This window comes from Chelmon rostratus, chromosome 13 (assembly GCF_017976325.1).
Source record: "Chelmon rostratus isolate fCheRos1 chromosome 13, fCheRos1.pri, whole genome shotgun sequence".
NCBI classification, from domain to species: domain Eukaryota; kingdom Metazoa; phylum Chordata; class Actinopteri; order Chaetodontiformes; family Chaetodontidae; genus Chelmon; species Chelmon rostratus.
In genome coordinates, this window is record NC_055670.1 from 6,916,323 (window position 1) to 6,933,759 (window position 17,437).

Below are 17,437 nucleotides of genomic sequence, written 5' to 3' on the forward strand. Positions count from 1 at the left end.
CCATCTTGACTTTCCCGGATATTAAATGTGCTTTACATATTAATGCATTAATATTAACAAGTGAATAATATGTAATGAAACACTCACAGGAGCTATTATTCTGCACTATGAGTACTTTGGATACTTCCTCTGATAACACTTCAGTACATTTACTGAAGTAAGATTTTGAATTGAGGGCTTTCATTTATAATGAACTATGTTTACACTGTGATATTTCTTACTTTTACTCAAGGAGCTAAATTTCCTTCCACCATTAGTTATAGCATAGCTATAAGTACGTGTTCCCTCTCCACTTTGATTTTCCATGTAGACGCCTTATAGTTGAAACAATACACTGACAAAGAAGAGGGCTGAAAGAGCACAGTTAATGCAAGCTGATGCTTCTTCTGCAGAATACTTCTTCCACATTGCCAGGCTGAACCAGCTCCTGGTGCTGAGTCAACAGCTAGAAGAAGATATCAGGCACCTTGGAAGTCATAAATACATCGCCCACCAGCTCTCCGTTATATATGTGAGGAGAATAAACACCATGCATCACTTTTTTTCAGCTGTTCTTCTATTATGCATCGGCGTCTATGTATTCATTCCACTGTAAGTCGTGTGCTTTCTATCACCGCAGCAAGTCATCAGCTCTTTCAGAGGAATTCAGGCTTTCTCTGAAATAAAGAAAGATATTGAGGCCAACTTCAAACAGATGAAACAGTGTCTGGCGGTAGAGGAGGGCTCCAGGCATGAACCTCAGCTGGCTGCTCAGTACATCAACTGGTGAGTTAAAATCAAATGTTAAGTTGGCAGAGACGATGACTAATGCGGCAGCGATCTGATAACAATCATACGCTGTTCTCTGCGCAGGATATTAGAAATAACTCAAAGCTTAACCTCAGTGGTGTTGTCACTGCCGGAGGAGTTGACAGAAGACCTTCACCAGGCCGTGAGCTTCATATCACAGTTCCTGTCCTGACTCTCCCTGACTAACACGTTCTGTGTCCGTGAATCCTGATGTCCAGACGTGTCTCCAGGTGTCCAGGTGTCTCCTGCTTCTAAATGAACTGATGTTATGACTGAAAAGGTGCTACACAACTTGATCCAGCTGATTGATGGTGGGATTGGATAGCCTACTTAATTTATGAATCATGTAGGTTTTTATATTGTCCTCCTGAGTGTGGAACATATTAGTACCTGTGGAAAGTCGGTTGTTTGGACATGAATGTACGTTTGTTGAAACCCACCTTGCACTACTGTTCTAATTTTTCTTTTTTTTTAGCCTAAGGTGGAATAATAAAATTGAATGCAATAGGGAAATGTTTGCTTTCTCCTTGTTATGGGATTGTGTTTGTTCTCACTTCAGACATGTTTGGTAGAGGTGACCTGAGAGCAGACCTGCAGGGCAGACTTTTTGACTTGTCATGGCAGGTAAAGCACAGGAGCAACTATGAGCAAAGGCTCATGTGCCCTCATTATGTGTGCATGGGCACAGCTATCCAGCGAGCTAAACACACCCTCTATACAGGCTGATTATGCTTAATAAAGGAACAAGAAAAATTGATTCATTGAAGTATAGGCTTGGAGTCAAATGCAACTTTGTCCCGCAACAATATATTGCTTAGTTTGTGTTATTGTGTGACTTTGTGAAATCCAAACGAACCCTTTAAAACACAGAAGTCACAGAATAACACAAAGAAATGAACTGATGGAGGCAGTGGTAGGACACAGCACTTTTTGATGGCAGTTCATCTCTGCCTTTGCTTGGCTGGCAACCAAACCCAGCCTGTGGTTGAAAGCAGTACATTTATCCAAGTACTGAACTACTACAAATGAAACACTTTTACTTTACTTGAGTATTTCCTTTTTCTGATGCTGTATTATCCGTGTATTTCAGTGCATCTCAGAGGGAAATATTGTACTTCAGTACATTTATCTGTCAGGTGGAGTTACTATAAATATGACCTACTATAGTTACTTTTAGATTAAGATTGCACAAGATGAACATATAAACAGTTACAAATATACAGTATCATGCCTCATGAATAAACAGCCCACAAACATATAGAGCAGATAAATGATCTCTACCTCAAACAACAACATTTATGTACTGCAGTATCACTGAACCCACCCTTGCCTTTAAAACTGCTTGTCTACGATGAGTAAATAACGCCCCCTGCTGTTCAACAGCTGCAAAGCAATAGGCCAGACAGCTCCCTTATGAATTAACAACTCCTAGTGTGGTTAATTAAAATACACCAGAGATACAAACGCGGCTAGCTAAGGCATTTTACACTATTTTTACACTTGTTTGCATACTGCTGTGCGTTGCATGTTACTTGTTGGTGCTGTTTTAAAGCCTGTCGCACAGTGTACTGATCACGTCACCGCTGAGCTCGTCTGTCGCGCGTCTGAAGCGCCTCCACACACGTTTGTTGACAGTGCTGAGGTATGCACAAAACCCGACCGGACGCCGACTGTCTGTCACAGCCACCAGGGGCGGGACGGCAGCGTGAGCGACGTTTGAGACAAACCAATCACACGTCTTCATTTTGGTTCGTCCGCCAATCGGGACCCGGTTAGGCTGTCCGGCTACTTGACTATGAGAGCTGAGGAGGAGACGCAGAGTGTTTCTGGAAATGTTGGACTTTTATTTATGACAGCCCGCGGATTTAACGTTATACACCATTGCGTGCAAGAAGGATGAATCCACGTGAAGAGGGTAAGTCTGAAGAGTTTACCTGTCAGTCAGTTTGAATCTCTGTCACACACCGCGGGACGACTTCAGGAAATGATCTCTGCTGCTTTTGTTTTTAGAAACAAATGTGTTGGCTAGAGCAGAGTTTCTTTCCAGCTGTTCCTCTGCTGTTCAAGTGTCCTGAAGCCAAGCAGCTGCTCTGCCGAAGTGTCCTTGAGCAACCCTTTAAAACCCCTCCCGGCTCCTCCCTGTGGAGGGGCCGCAGAGGAGACCACTCACATGCCCCCATGAGATAGGAGACAGAGTCCTTCCTGGCCAGACACTCACCATCATGGCAGCCTCCTGTCTCCATGGAGATGTGGAGTCACTGTGATGGCACAGGGTCTGAGCCCCCGCCTGTTCTAACTCACTGACTCCCTGTGTTTCCAGATGCAGACCCACACACCTGAGCCCTGTGTGAAGACCTGAGGAGGAGATGATACCAGAGCCCGCAGCCACAGCCGCGTCCAGGCCCTCGCAGCACAAGTAAGAGTGTGTGTGCACCTGTGTGCTGACTTCACCTCCTGTTCGTGCCGTCTCATTCCATGTTTTCGACTCCCCAGGAAGAACTCTCACGATGAGGCGAACTCGTCAGGGACGGCCAGCCACTCGGAGGATGAGTCGGGGAATGAGAATAGACAGAAGAGCGTGGTAGGTGCTTTTCCTGTGGCGTTTAGTGTGCAGGCTGCCCTCCAGAAACGGTCCAGAAAGGCCTGATAGCAGCACTTGTTCTTAGTAAGGTACATTAATTTATCGTTCTCCAACACAGGGTTGTATTCCCTGTATGCTACTGAAAAAACTAAAATGATATAAATGAGTGAATAAATAATAAGTTATAGTAATAAACTATTGTATATGGTATAGTGCTCTGCAGTGGTGGACTGGATGTTTAAAGACATCACCTTGGGTTCTGGGAAATTTTTAAGAGTTTTATCGCTACTTCCTGACATTTTAAAGGCAACACACTTATTTGAAAAATTGAGAAAATAACTGACACATCAGTTGATCATGATAGTTACTGTTACATTTTCAAATTTATTAATATAAAAGTCTCTCACTGATGAAGCCAAATCTTCCATTTAATCACTGATAATAGATGAGAAAGAGACGCCATGTGTTGAAAGCTGTTTCACTAAATGTTGCTAGCTTGTTAGCGCCCAGGTGGAGGAGACAAGCGTGTGGTGCCTGATTGGCCCTCGCAGTTTGCCATTCACGAATTTGTTCAGGATGCAGCACTCTGGTGTAAACTCACATAGATGTGAATCACTCCAAGCGCCCGTCTTTACCGTCCTATCCGTCACACCTTCAGCGCCCGCAGAGACGAAGGAAGAGGGCGCACGAGGGCTCGGAGAATGTCACGAGCGCGAGTGCCAAAGCTTCCCGCGGCAGCGTCAGCAGAGCGGGAGGCAGCCACGGTAAACAGAGGCACGTGGAGGCCGTCACCCTGTTCGAGGTGGTCACCATGGGCAGGGGTGCCATGCAGGTACGACTCGCCCACCCTCACTGTGAAGTGTTTTTCTCATGTGAGAGACAGAACACATCAGTTCAGCTTTGATTTATAATAAAGGAGTCACGATCGATCATTCACAGGAAACACACTAATTGACTCTTGTGTGATGTCTGCGCAGGCGGTGATTGATGATTGGGTCGAGGCTTATGCGACGGATAGAGACACTTCTCTCCTCGATCTCATCAGCTTCTTCATCCAGTGCTCAGGGTGCAAAGGCAAGCAGACACCCCCGTGACACACACACACACACACACACACACACACACACACACAGAATACACACAGTCAGGTCTGCATTTCCCTCCTGTCTTTTCCAGGTGTGGTCACAGCAGAGATGTGTCACAGCAAAGAGGACAGCGAAGTCATGAGTAAGATGGTGGAGGAGCTGGACGAGGTAACACGAGTCCCCCCCCCCCCCCCGCGTCTCTCATCTGTTTTAACACTCTGAACTGAAAGTGTGTGACGGTGTGTGTTCCAGGTCGCCGGTCTGCAGTATAAGAAGTTTCTGGCCTTTCCGTGGATCCTCACAGTCACGTGGCCCATGGATACAGTCAGTAGAGCCTCCCTGCTTAAAGGATTTACATCTTTCACCTTCCTGTATCAGCGGGTCTCATTCATTCTTAAATCACCACCATTTCTTCAATCAGGTTTTTAACAGTGATGAAAATATCATTATTATATACAATACAAATTATTGTATTGTTATGATTCTTCCTTCATTCACATATTTTCTGTACATGTTGATGCACGTCCTTGCATGTGACACTGCTCTGTATTTGATGAGCACAACCACCCCATGAGGTTCATCTGTTATTCTATTTCATCCTGCTGTATTTTATTGTCTCTTGTGCCTCTTTGCTTCTTTAGTTTGTACACTGTAGCGCTTACAGAACACAGTTTCTCTCCCCTGTTCAGCACTGCATATGAAGATGACCAGCTTCTTTCTTTTTTCCCTGCACTGAACTGATATCCTGTTGGTTTTTAACTCCTGAGCGATCCCTCCTTGAGTCATGTCCCGTCCCAACACACTCCCTCACATCAGGAAAGTGAAAGTGCCTGGAAGCGACTCTCCAGCCTTCAAATCATTGCTGCCCTTCAGCGTGTCTCCTCTCCCTCTCTCCTCTCTGCTGCAGGATAGCGTGGAGTATCCCCTGATACAGTCTGGACCGTATGGCCGCTGGTTCCACTCCGAGTTCTGTGACTTTGTGTCGGTGCTGGTGGCTCAGTGTCAGCACGGCGTCATATTTGACAGCTACCTGATGAGCACCCTCATCTCGCTGCTCACCGAGCTGTCCAACTCCTATGTGCGGGCCTTCAGACACACCTGCACGCTGGCAGGTAAGGAATAGGTGACCGACAGGCACGCAGACACATGGACACAGTCAACAAACTAATCTGTGCTTTTTGTTTTTTGGTCTGGACGTCCCTGCTAAGCGGTGAAGCTGCTGAGCGCTCTGGTGGGCATGGCTCTGAGCCTGAGCGTCAGTATTGAAAACAGCCAGAAACTGTATGAGGTGCAGAAGACAAAGACCATGAGACAGAAGAGCACACTGCAGCTGGAGAGAATACAGAAGAAGATCACGGAGGTAAGACCAGCGTCACTTTGGCTGTGTGGAGAGGAAGTCGGTGTGAATGAGTCGTATCTGACTCGTGTGGCTTCTGCTCGCCTTTCCTCGTGCTCTTCCAGCTGCAGGAGAAGAGGGCGGAGATCGAGAGCATGATGGACGTCATCTTCAAAGGAGTGTTTCTGAAAAGATATCGGTGAGTGTTTCTTGCTCTTGTGTGGCTTTAATACATGCATTAGAGCTCATGTAGCTGATTTTGTGCGTGTGTGTCTGTGCAGCGACGTTCTTCCAGAGATCCGCTCTATCTGTATGGAGGAGTTGGGTTTGTGGATGAAGCTCTACAGTTCTGCATTTCTCAATGACAGCTACCTCAAATACATGGGCTGGATGATGTACGACAAGGTAACATGAAACATGTAATGGGGCGTAATGTGATGCAGAAATAATCCCAAAAGCCTGAAAACAAGCTGGACACTGTACACTCTGCGTTGCCTCTGCACTGACGTGTGTATCCTCTTTCAGGTACCAGATGTGCGTCTCAAGTGTGTGTTAGGTCTACAGGGTTTGTATGGAGACCCTCTGCTCCTCCCTAAACTAGACCTGTTCACCAGCCGCTTCAAGGTAAACACTTCTGCTTAAAGCTGCACTAATGCACAATGGCCAGTAGGGGGCAGACAAACACCAGCCGCTTCAAGGTAAACACTTCTGCTTAAAGCTGCACTAATGCACAATGGCCAGTAGGGGGCAGACAAACACCAAAACAAGCTGAAAGGTTCACAGCAATCAATGGTCCAAGCAAAAATGTCCTGTTTGCACATTCAGCAGACACAGAACAACAATAGCTCATCTGGATTAATGTTTCTGACCACCTGACAAATGGAAGACCAGTATTTACTCTCTTTTTACTCTGTTCATCTCCAATAATTCCTGATGTAAATGTCTGGCTCTTTATCTGCTATATGTTGACTTCAGGTTACTCAAAGCGATTCTAATCTTGCATGTGTGTTTTTTTGTAATGACCATGTATCAAATGACAATGTGAAAACAATGTGACAATGTTAAAGGCTCACAACCTTTAAGCACCAGCTCTGGCTCACGACCTTACTGCTTTGGTTCACTCTATCTGCACTCTCAGCATCTTCTCCAGCCACAGCAGTCAGCTGTTTTCAGTGAAAAAGCTCTAAAAACCCACTGTACACTACCTGCTCAGCACCAGACAGCAGACAGACACACTTAGAGACTAGCATGTGAACATAGTGCAGCATTTAGAGGCAGCCTCAGGAGAGGAAAATGGTAGAGACCAAAATGGAGCCAAGAGAGAGTGAATATTGGACATTCATCAGGTGGCCAAAAACGCCACTCTAAATGAATCATAATGTCGTTCTGTGTCTGCTGGATGTGTAAAAAAACAACTGTTTGATTTGCCATATCAACTATATGTCAGTGTTGTGTTCACAACATGTCTTTTTCTGCTGGAAAGGAGGTTGATGAGAATGGACCAGACAATAAAACCGAAACAAATAGGCTAAAAAGCTCTGCAGAGATGCAGAGTTTGTTGGCATTATGTTACTAACCAGAATATGAATAGTGCACATTTAGACGGACGTGGTTGTATGAGTGTGCACTGACGCATGTTTACTGTTTGTGTTCCAGGACCGGATGATCTCCATGACCCTGGATAAGGACAGTGAAGTGGCAGTGCAGACCATGAAGCTGCTGGTTCTCATCTCAAAGTGAGTCACCAGCCTGTTTTTTCATTTTCTGATCATCCTTGATGTTTTCGTGCGACTCTTCTTTTGCGTCAAACTATTTGTGACTCCTCAGAACATCTGATGATGTGCTCAGTCCAGACGACTACAAGCTGCTCCTCCAGTTTGTTTACTCTTCACAGCGCCCTCTTGCGGCCACTGCGGGGGAGCTGCTCTTCTCAAGGTACGCTGATCTCCATCGCTTGAACAAACAAACAGAAAAACAATCAGAACAGTTAATTAGTGTTTGCCTGGTTATTGTTGGTTTCTGTCAGGCTTCTCAACACTGTAGCCCCTGCATCTGATGCTCAAGATGAAATGAATGAGGAGGAGGAGGCACATAAACAACAAGTGTTTGTCAGACTGAAGGCTCTCCTGCAGTTCTACCAGGAGTCTGAGGTGAAAACACTCTGGCTGCTTCAATTCAAGGCTCTTGTTTTAGCGAAGCAAATGATCTGGACTTACTTTATGTCCAGTTGATGACGCCGTGTGTCGTCTTCCATAACACAGACGGACTAACGCCTTGTCTGTCCGACACTTTTAGCTACACAAGCATGTGGTGTACCTGGTGGACAGTCTATGGGACTGTGGTGGAGCCCTGCTGAAGGACTGGCCCACACTCACATCTGTACTGCTGCAGGACCCTTCCTCACACACTCCAGGTAAATGTGTCCCTAAACATCTCAGACCCCCTATATAATGTTACCTTACAACAATGCCTAGCTTTGCCAGCTAGCACTGGCTAGCGACAGCAGGTAAATGCTCATTCTAACATTAGCTGCCGTGTAACTTGTGTGTGTGCGTGCGTGTGTGTGTGCAGGTCTTACTCAGGCAGAGCAAGCTGTGCTTGTAGAGGTCCTGGTGGCGTCGGTGCGTCAGGCCTCCGAGGGACCAGCGCTGGCAGGAAGGAGCGGAGCAAAGAAGGTCAGTGGAGATCTGTCCTCGTGTAGGAGACAGTTCTGTATCGCTGTACGTCTGATGTGATGGTGCTGACATCCTGACATGTTGAATCACGTTTTAATAAATGAGTCTCTGTGCCTGCATGTTTCAGGTGATGAGTGCCAGGGAGAAGAAGATTCTCACTGATGACTGCAATAAGCTCACTGAACACCTCCTCATGGTGCTTCCTAAGTTACTGTCCAAGGTATTTACACCAGACATACCGTAAGTGTCCGTATGTCAGTCAGTTTGATTAAGAAGACCCACACCTCTGTGCTGAACAATTCGATTCTGAGCATTTTTTGTTGATGTTTTTGTCTGTTCAGTTCTCAAGTAGTTGTGACATTGTCGCCTCCCTGATGAAGATTCCTCAGTATTTCCTCACAGAGTGTCCCGAAGCTGAAAACGCACAGGTCTGCATCCCAACCTTCCAACATGCACAAACACTGTCATGAAGAATTGAAAGAGAAATGAGTTGGGTCACACAGGTCCTTCATCTTTAACCAGCTTTGTCACTATTAGCTCTGTTTGGCCTCAAGGCTGCACTGGGCAAAATTTACTGGGCAAGATTACCCACTGATCTACAAATTTAATAAGATTATTCATAATGTAGTCTTTAAAATACTGAAAACACTGATAAACACCAAATGAACCAAATGTGACGCCTTGAAGTTGTTTTTTTTGTTAAATCTCTGTATTTTTAATGAATAACTTACCTAAAATTATTAGTCAGTCGCCAACATCAACTAATTATTTAGTGCTGTCAGGACAGTGTAGATAGATCTTAACTGTTATGAGCTGTTTAGTTGTCCCTGTCCACACATCTTGAGTTGTCTTGTCCTCCTCCTCTTCCTCAGGCGGTGTCCAGCCTGATGGCAGAGATGGGAGCTGTTTTGGAGCTCCACTCCGGCCCTGCTGTTCTGGAGGCTGCAGCCCGCACCTACCTCAGTCTGTGTGGGGAGGAGGCGGCCGGGTGCTCCGTGGCCCGGGCTGCCAGAGACTCTCTGGTCCAGCACTGGGTGGACCAACTGACTGCACTGCTGGGGGACTCACTCAAGGTGAGGGGCACCGCAACACTGTATGTATACCCCTTAAGAAAAGATTAAGGGGTCGCCAAATATTTCTATTAGACAAGCTCTTTTTTTGTGTTTTTTTTTTATTAAATACTGCATACTTTCACCTCTCCATGCCTCTAAAACTCCTTCAAATTAAAGAATCAGACAAGAAAAATCACTCTTTCGTGGAACTGCTCACAGCTGATGTCCACACTAATGCCACAACCTGTGATGAGGGTCGCTAGTAGACACTTTCTTTATACTGAGGTCACAAGTCAAGAGGGCTGTTGGTATACGAGCATGCCAAACACCCATGTCTGCAAAGAATAAAGAGCCTAACCTGACAAGATGACTTTTTTTTTTTGCTGTTTCTCTGTTGTAGGGTGACGGATTTCCTGCTGACAAGGAGAAAACTGGAGAAATTTTAGCCACACTGAAGAAACTCAGAGCTTTCCACAAGTAAGAGCAGTTCACAGTGAAGTTTGAGCCCACAGTCTACTGCCAGTGATATCAATTTATTGGTTGTACATATCGGTTTCTCTTCATATGCCGTTAGCTGTCACGACCTCTTCCGATGGAACCTGTTTGAGCTGTTGTCTCCTCTCCTGTCAGCGGAGAGCAGCCAGGGAGGAGCACCGCCTGAGGTACCAGCACTGAAAACCAAGCGTCTTCGAAATCAAGCCTGGACAAGTCTTGTGCATCCACTGTCTTTCTATTAGAAGTGTCCTCAGTCTTTCTCTTGTTCATTTTTGTCTGAAGGTGCTGCTGGAGGTGCTGCAGTGTCTGTGTTACGCCATGCTCTGGTCCCTCAGCACGAGTAGTGAAACGCTGACCTCCAGAGTGAGTGACTGTGCATTTCAGCCAGCACGAGTATATAGATTTAGAAAGAGGACAAGAAGATGTTCACATATTGTAGGTTTTCTTTGTGCTATCATTGACGAACTGAACAAGACATTTGAACACATCACAGAGGGCTTTGGAGCAAATGTCTGACTCTGTAGCCAATTACTCGATCAATCAATAAAATCATCAGTCGATTTGTAGATTATGAAAATAACTGTTAGGTGCAGCCCTACAGGGAAGGGATGAAAAAAGTGTTCAGTAAACAGAAAGGTGGATGACCGAGATGATGCACAATCAGATGAAGAGGAGATGAACAAAGCAGTATCATGTGTGTCAGTATGCAAAGTGCAGCAACAGACAGTATTTCTGCGGAATTTCTGCAGTTTTAGCGTCCCTGTTACCCTCTGAAAGCCTGCATGTTAATTAAATGTGTGTGTGTTCAGGAGAAAGCTGTGGCCCAGAGACTCCAGCTGCGTCTCTTCTGTGAGAGGGGTCATCGCTGTCTCTCCCACTCTGACCCTGGCGTGCGGCAGCAGGTGAGCCGGACAGGAAGCATAAACTGATGCTTTATCAGCGATGGCACCATTAACTCTTCCTTCTACTCCCTCTGACTTCCTCTCATTGTTCCATATCAGGCTTTTCTGGGCATCTGTGATGTTCTGACGGCTCACTCCTACCAGCTGCACGTGTGGGATCCCACCTCCTTCGGTCCACTGCTCTACACTCCCAGTCCCAAACTCCAGAGGGCGCTGTTGACCTTCGTATGCGTGCACGTTTTCGTCGGAGCGGACTGCGACAGCCAGTGCAGCGGTGAGAGCTCAGCCTGTTTGCAAGAGTATTTCCCTGGGTGGGAATTTGTTTTGCTTACTGTTACTTCACCCGGGTGTTTGAGCTTCACCGTGTAGAATGATTCATGTGCAGAGTTTGACACTGGGAGGCTGTTTTCACGTTCGTCTGCTGAAGGGGGAAAAGTTTCTCTGTGCTCGCGTTAAACCTGACTTCAACACCAGGATGAATGAGCAGGATTTTGTGACATCACAACTAGGTTGGAGACAGTGGTGGTTCAGTATGTAACTTACACAGGTGTGATGTGGAAACCATGAAACCTCTCGAGACATCTCGAGTCCAGCAGTTAAACTTAAAATGAAAGGAAAAATATTTACATATTTGTAGATTTGTCAGTTAGGGTAGTATTCCTCTATGCACATGTAGTATTTCTGTCTGCAGTGTAGCTTTAAGAATAACTTTAGTTTGTTATATAACATTTCTGTTTAATTTAGGGTAAGTTTTTAAGATATTAGTGGCCTTTTTATTGGACAATAGAGAGCAGAGGTGACAAGAAACAAGGGTGGAGAGAAAGACAATAACATGAAATAAAGGCCCAGTGGTGTAAGAGGGTCTCAGAATCATTACAAGAAAAAATAACAATATAAAAATACTACATTGCAAGTAAAACTGCTGCATTCAAAATCCTACTAAGGCACAGGAGTATCAGCGGCAAAATGTCCTGAAGTACTCATAATGCAGAAAAATGACCCCTGTGACTGATGTGTCAGTGTAAAAGTAGGAGGAATACTTCTGCACTATGGAAAGGAAGGAACTGTAGTCCAGCCAAAGTGTCACAAGATGAATCTGAGGGGTGTAAAGGGAAAAACAAAGTGGCGATACACACATTTTTCAGCCTTTTCTCTAATCTCTGCTTTCTCCCGATGGGTAAGTTGACCTCTCTGAGCGTCGAACCGTTATTTAAATGAAGCCATGTGAGAAGTTTAGAGGGGAAATGTCTCTTTGGTGAAACTGCTGACAACTCACAGACATCTGAAACACGACAAGGGGCCCCGAAACGGCACTTTTTGGAAAGGGCCACGAAAGGCCAAACCGTGTGGGAACCACCGGTTTAATTCTCAACAGTGCATTTTATTTTATGCGCTTATCACATTCTGCTCATGTAAAATCTGTATCTGAAAAGTAAAACAGTAACAACATCTGTTAAATAGATATAGTGGAGTGGAAGTATAAAGGTGCATAAAATGAAAATACTAAAGTCAAGTTTAAGTACTGAAGTACTGTCGTGGAGTAAATGCACTCAGTGGTGGCTGCTGGAAAGCATCGGTGTGTTGGACAGAGCGGCGAGCACACCGCAGCGCCGCACAGCAGATGGCACTCTCACTCTGCCGCGGCGCAGCGTCTCCTCTCGGGCCCTCGGCGCTCCGAGCGAAGCGGTGATTGAGTGCAGCAGCTCGCCGCGGTCAAAACATGCAGATATTAAATGCGCGGCCACACGTTTGGCTTAATAACTGACTGCAGAGCTGCCCGCTGACTGTAAATGGGGTCTGATTTCCAGCCCGACCTGACAATTGACCCTCAATTACAAAGGAAGCCTTGTTAATATCGTCAGACTGAGACTGGCTCCGCTAATTTGTCTGAAAGGATGCTGGACTTTGTTATGCAAAGTGCTGCAGCTTGTAAACTAATGACGGCAGTGTGTTCCTGTCTGTTGTAAAATGAGAGAAACTTGACTGACACGCTGGAAACACATAGTCTCCTCTTTGTAAAGTCCTGCAGGTAAACTTATGAATTCATTCATGGCCGTCTATGAGTAAAACATTTTATTACCTTTACAATAGCTTCTACTTTCACAGACATATTGCATCCAAATATGGGCTAGTCCAGAGAAGTCAATAGCTGTCCTGGTGGGAATCCCTTAAATGTTCAACCAAATACAATACAGGATTATTGGTTTTTGAACATGTAATAAAAAGCTATTGTTTTATTGGATTTGCCTGGTAATGGTTTTGTTATATAGACAGTGTTTTCTATTAGCTGCTGGATCAGAGATCACTCGGAGGGCAAGGGCACTGAGTTAAATCATAAAATCAGGGCAATCTCTTTCCGTGAGAAAATTCCATTAACTCTGGCTCACCTCCGAGCCTATTTTATTAGCCTTGTGAAAGATTGAAGCCACATGGTGTCACAACCATAACTCTAGTCTTATGTTATCTTTGATTTCCACCTGCTAAAGCCATTGTCCTGAAACTAACTAAAACACTCTTTCCCGCCTCTGCTTTGTTCTTTTCTTTCCGTTATATGATTTCTCATGATTAATCGCTCTTCTCGCTTCACCCCCTTCCCCTTCCCTCGCTCTCGACCACTTCACCTCCAACCACACACTTCGACTCCATCTGGCTCCCGCAGTCAGTGAAAACTCTGAGCGGCTGGAGGACCTTCACAAGCGAAGAAATGTGCTCGCGGCCTACTGCAAACTGATAGTTCATGGAGTGCTGGAGATGAGCATGGCAGCTGAGGTCTTCATGTACTACATGAAGGTAAAGGTTAGCTCCTTAAAGGCAAAGGTCGACATTTTGGGAGATATGCATATTCGCTTTCTTGCCAAAAGTTAGATGAGAAGATTGATACCGCTCTCATCTGTGCGATATGAAGCTGCAGCTTAGCTTAGCTTAGCACAAAGACTGGGAATGGGGGGAAACGGCTAGCCTCGCTCTGTCCAAAGGTCACCTGTGGAGGTGCGTTCAGCCTTGCGTCACTTGTGCAACATCGGTGGCTGAACAGCCAATAAACTCACTGCACAGGTGTTGGGTGTAGCTAGCTAGCAACGGACTCACCGGCTGTGTGTCGCTCGTTGTAGAGCTGTATCAGCACCGAAAAGGTCAGACTGAATCCATTATCATTCCGGTAGAGGGGAAAAAGCACTCTGGCTTTTTTTTTTTTGATTTCTTTAAAGCAATCACTGTCACCCTGGGCGGCGCTAAGCCAAGGATCCATCGACAGTGCCCTTGCAAAACAGCGTCGGGAGAACTTGTTTTGTTGCATGTTTGCGTGTGGGGAGGTGAGCCCTGGCATTAAAATGCCTAACTCTCTGCAAACCAAACAAAGCAGGCCTGCCTGATCCAAATCGTCGTTAAAACGTACTGTCTTCAGCGGGTAGGGTGGGGGTAGGGTTGTTGCTGTTTCATGCAGTGACGCGATGGGTCATCTTGTTGTTCTAGAGCATCTTTGCTTATACCGACATCCTGCTTCCTGTCAGTCAGACTGGAGAGTGTCTAAATGCATCTTTCCACTAACTCTGTGTGCAATCATCTCTAAATTAAAGCTCCAAGGCTCACATTTCATTTGGTTGAGACGTGCAAAAGCCAAAGTTTTAAAAGGAAATGTTGTGTTTTGTGTTTTTACAAGGACTTCTGTGTTGACTATTTCTTGGTTGGGGGAGACTCCAGAAAGTAACCTGACCAAGAAATAGGCCGTCACAAAACCACAACTTGTAGTTTTCACACCTCTTGTACAGATTGATTGATTTTGTTACCTTTGGACAGAGCCAGGCAAGCTGTTTCTCTTGTTTGTACTCTTTATGCTAAGCTAAGCTAACCGGCTGCTGGCTGTAGCTTCACATGTGACGGACAGGTGTGAGAGCGCCATCGATCTTCTCGTCTGACTCTCGGCAAAAAACTGAAAAAGCCTATTTTCCAAACTGTTTCTTCGATGCTGGCATTAACGACAGATCTGTGCTTTCTCCCTCTTTCTCCTCAGTACTATAACGACTTTGGCGACATCATCAAGGAGACGATGTACAGGACCAGACAGACAGATAAGATAGAGAGCGCTCGTACTCTGGTGCTCTGTTTGCAGCAGGTATGGTCGCTCCGCACGCACCCTAAACGCAAGCTTCGGCCGCGCTCTGGCGTTGGCGAGCTGAGTGATGCTGATGCGCTTTTTCTCTGCTCTGCCCAGCTGTTTATTCGTCTAAAGCGAGAGCAGGAGAGTGGCGGTCGGGCTCACCCTGGAGTCCAGACCTTCACCAGCATCAAAGAGCTCGCCAGGCGGTTCGCCCTCACCTTCGGGGACCTTGTCAAGTTTCGCGAGTGCGTCGTCATGATCCACAGGTCAGCACGGGCTCTTTCCTCTTTACCTGGATTCGTCTTTTTGCTATTTTTTTTTGTTGCGCCTGAAGTTTGTGTGCATGTGTTAATGTATGCAGGAACGGCATCGAGTTTGTGTTCCAGGAGTTTAGTCAGACCCCAGACACACCTACGCCACTGTACCTCTCCTACCTGACCATCCTCAGCGAGTTCTCCAGCAAACTGCTCAAACCGGACAAGAAAACAGTGTAAGTGCTGCACGCAACATTCACAAACAGGCTTTCTGACATTCTGAACTCGGCTTTCTGAAAGTCTCGTCTTGTCTGTGCAGGTTCTCCTACCTGCAGAAGCACACGGCAGAGCACATTATTGACCTCAGGGAGGAGTGCTGGCAGCCACTTATCTACTATCGTGCCTCCCTATTGGCTGTAGCTGAAGGGGAGGACGCCGTGTCCTACGTTAGCTCCGACAGGAAGCCCTACCTGCCCAATCGCCCTCCCTTCCCCAAACAAAAACTGGATGGTAAGACGCTACACAACAAAATCAAGCACCGAACTGTCATGTTTCACATCTTTTTTTGTTTTTATAGGAAGCAAATCCCCCTGCCCGTTCAGCCCCACTGACCCTAGAGTCAGTAAAGTTCACAGGTCGAGCTTCAGTCCAAGGTGAGGCTCAGGAACACTTATTTACATTGTCATTCATTTTAGAAAACTGTGAATCTGTTTCACCTCGCTCATATTCACCACGGTAACCTCATCTAACTCCTCAGCTATCAGGAGAAGGCAGCTGATATGGATCCTTTTTCTCTCCCCGTGGAACCTCCCGCAAGAAGACTGAGCATGGAGGCATCTGTCCTCAGCACGGGCAACGAGGCGGACGACGACACCGTGGAGGTCGAAGTGTAAGAGTCCGGAGGTCGGGGAGAATCGGTGCTTCTGTCTGGATGTCTGGATGTCTGGAATGGACATCACAAACTTTGAGAGAAACGTTTTCCTTTTTTTTCCCACGTCTGTTCTCTTCTACATACATGCCAGTGCTTTTTATTTTTTTATAACAGGTCTGTTAATACAGCTTTGTTGAAAATGCAGTATATCATTGTTTGAAAGGATAAGTCTGTCGTATTCCGTTTTTCTTATTGACAACAAATCCCATGAAAAGACCAAGACCAACGGATATTGACTGTAATTATCCTACAATTCCATATGCAGCCAAAGCCTCGTCTCCTATTCCTCTGCGACTTAAACCTCAAAGGTTGCCCAGAAAGTATTAATAAACAGATCAGTGAGGCACAAGATTTTCCTACATCACAAAAAACATTGGTGCTGTAGTTTAATTTGAATCAGTCCCACATTATCTGTCCTGCTGCTGTAAATACTGACAACACCAAAAAATGTATTCATTTGCATCTGAAAGTAGTCCCCAACAAATGCACTTTTACTGCTCTATGGGTCATATTTGCTAAAAACTAAGAACTGTATACTTGTGATCAGTTTTTAAAGATTTAACATTTTCATTAGAATCCAACAGGTTTGGTGCCTCATGAAGGGCAGTCAGAATTTGTGAACGGTGACAAAGAATATATAGAATAACACTAGACTTATTTAAATAATGTCAGAATAATCTCAAGTATATTTTATTCACAGACAACTCTCATTTGAGGACCAAGTATACCAGTATCTGTAAAGCTGGTTTCCTCACATGCGTGTCGATCATGTACTTGAATACAAGTGACACTAAAGGATCCATCTTTTAAGTTTAGTGTTGGATCACACTCAGGTCCAAGATGTGCAATTATCTCTAATCTCTTGCTTCATTGTCCTTCCTGCCACTTTATTGTCGCTCCTTATAGGAAATAGTTGGGTTATCGTTTGCCAAAAACTACTTCTGTATTGCTGTAAATTCATTTAAATAAACAGTCCAAACAAGTACATTTCCCCTCGCTGTAATCGTTTTTTCCACATGATGATTCCTATAAATACATTTAAACCATGTTCCACTTAATAACCATGAAGACATTTTAAAGTAGTTCATTGCTGTTCAACAACTGTATTTATGTTAGCATGCAGCTGTATGGTGACATTCTGGAAACATCCCTGTGTTCCTGCGGTATTCAGCTGACGGTCAGCAATGCAAACATATCAAAACCAGTTTCAACTGAATGGATGAAATTAAACCGCAGTCTGT

General features: G+C 45.3%; 1 protein-coding gene across 1 annotated transcript; it reads left to right on the forward strand.

Moving 5' to 3' along the window:
* Positions 1 to 2,567: 2,567 nt before the first annotated feature.
* Positions 2,568 to 17,173, forward strand: si:ch211-269e2.1 (cohesin subunit SA-2). Its single transcript, XM_041950846.1, has 32 exons — positions 2,568 to 2,704; positions 3,110 to 3,205; positions 3,283 to 3,370; positions 4,029 to 4,202; positions 4,348 to 4,444; positions 4,547 to 4,623; positions 4,708 to 4,779; positions 5,363 to 5,567; positions 5,664 to 5,815; positions 5,917 to 5,990; positions 6,073 to 6,196; positions 6,317 to 6,415; positions 7,448 to 7,527; positions 7,619 to 7,726; positions 7,818 to 7,941; positions 8,087 to 8,204; positions 8,363 to 8,466; positions 8,594 to 8,686; positions 8,808 to 8,894; positions 9,339 to 9,539; positions 9,919 to 9,995; positions 10,093 to 10,180; positions 10,296 to 10,376; positions 10,823 to 10,915; positions 11,015 to 11,189; positions 13,575 to 13,705; positions 14,925 to 15,026; positions 15,126 to 15,277; positions 15,373 to 15,501; positions 15,585 to 15,775; positions 15,843 to 15,918; positions 16,023 to 17,173. The coding sequence occupies exons 2-32, from the start codon at positions 3,156 to 3,158 to the stop codon at positions 16,156 to 16,158; spliced, it is 3,558 nt and encodes a 1,185-aa protein (XP_041806780.1). The 5' UTR covers positions 2,568 to 2,704; positions 3,110 to 3,155; the 3' UTR covers positions 16,159 to 17,173.
* Positions 17,174 to 17,437: the final 264 nt, after the last annotated feature.

Bases quoted from the DNA above. Each gene is read 5' to 3' on its own strand.
- si:ch211-269e2.1 (XM_041950846.1), top strand. From the start codon at position 3,156: ATGATACCAGAGCCCGCAGCCACAGCCGCGTCCAGGCCCTCGCAGCAC. The intron at 6,197-6,316 runs GTAACATGAAAC...ATCCTCTTTCAG, and splicing joins GCTGGATGATGTACGACAAG to GTACCAGATGTGCGTCTCAA. The intron at 7,942-8,086 runs GTGAAAACACTC...CGACACTTTTAG, and splicing joins AGTTCTACCAGGAGTCTGAG to CTACACAAGCATGTGGTGTA.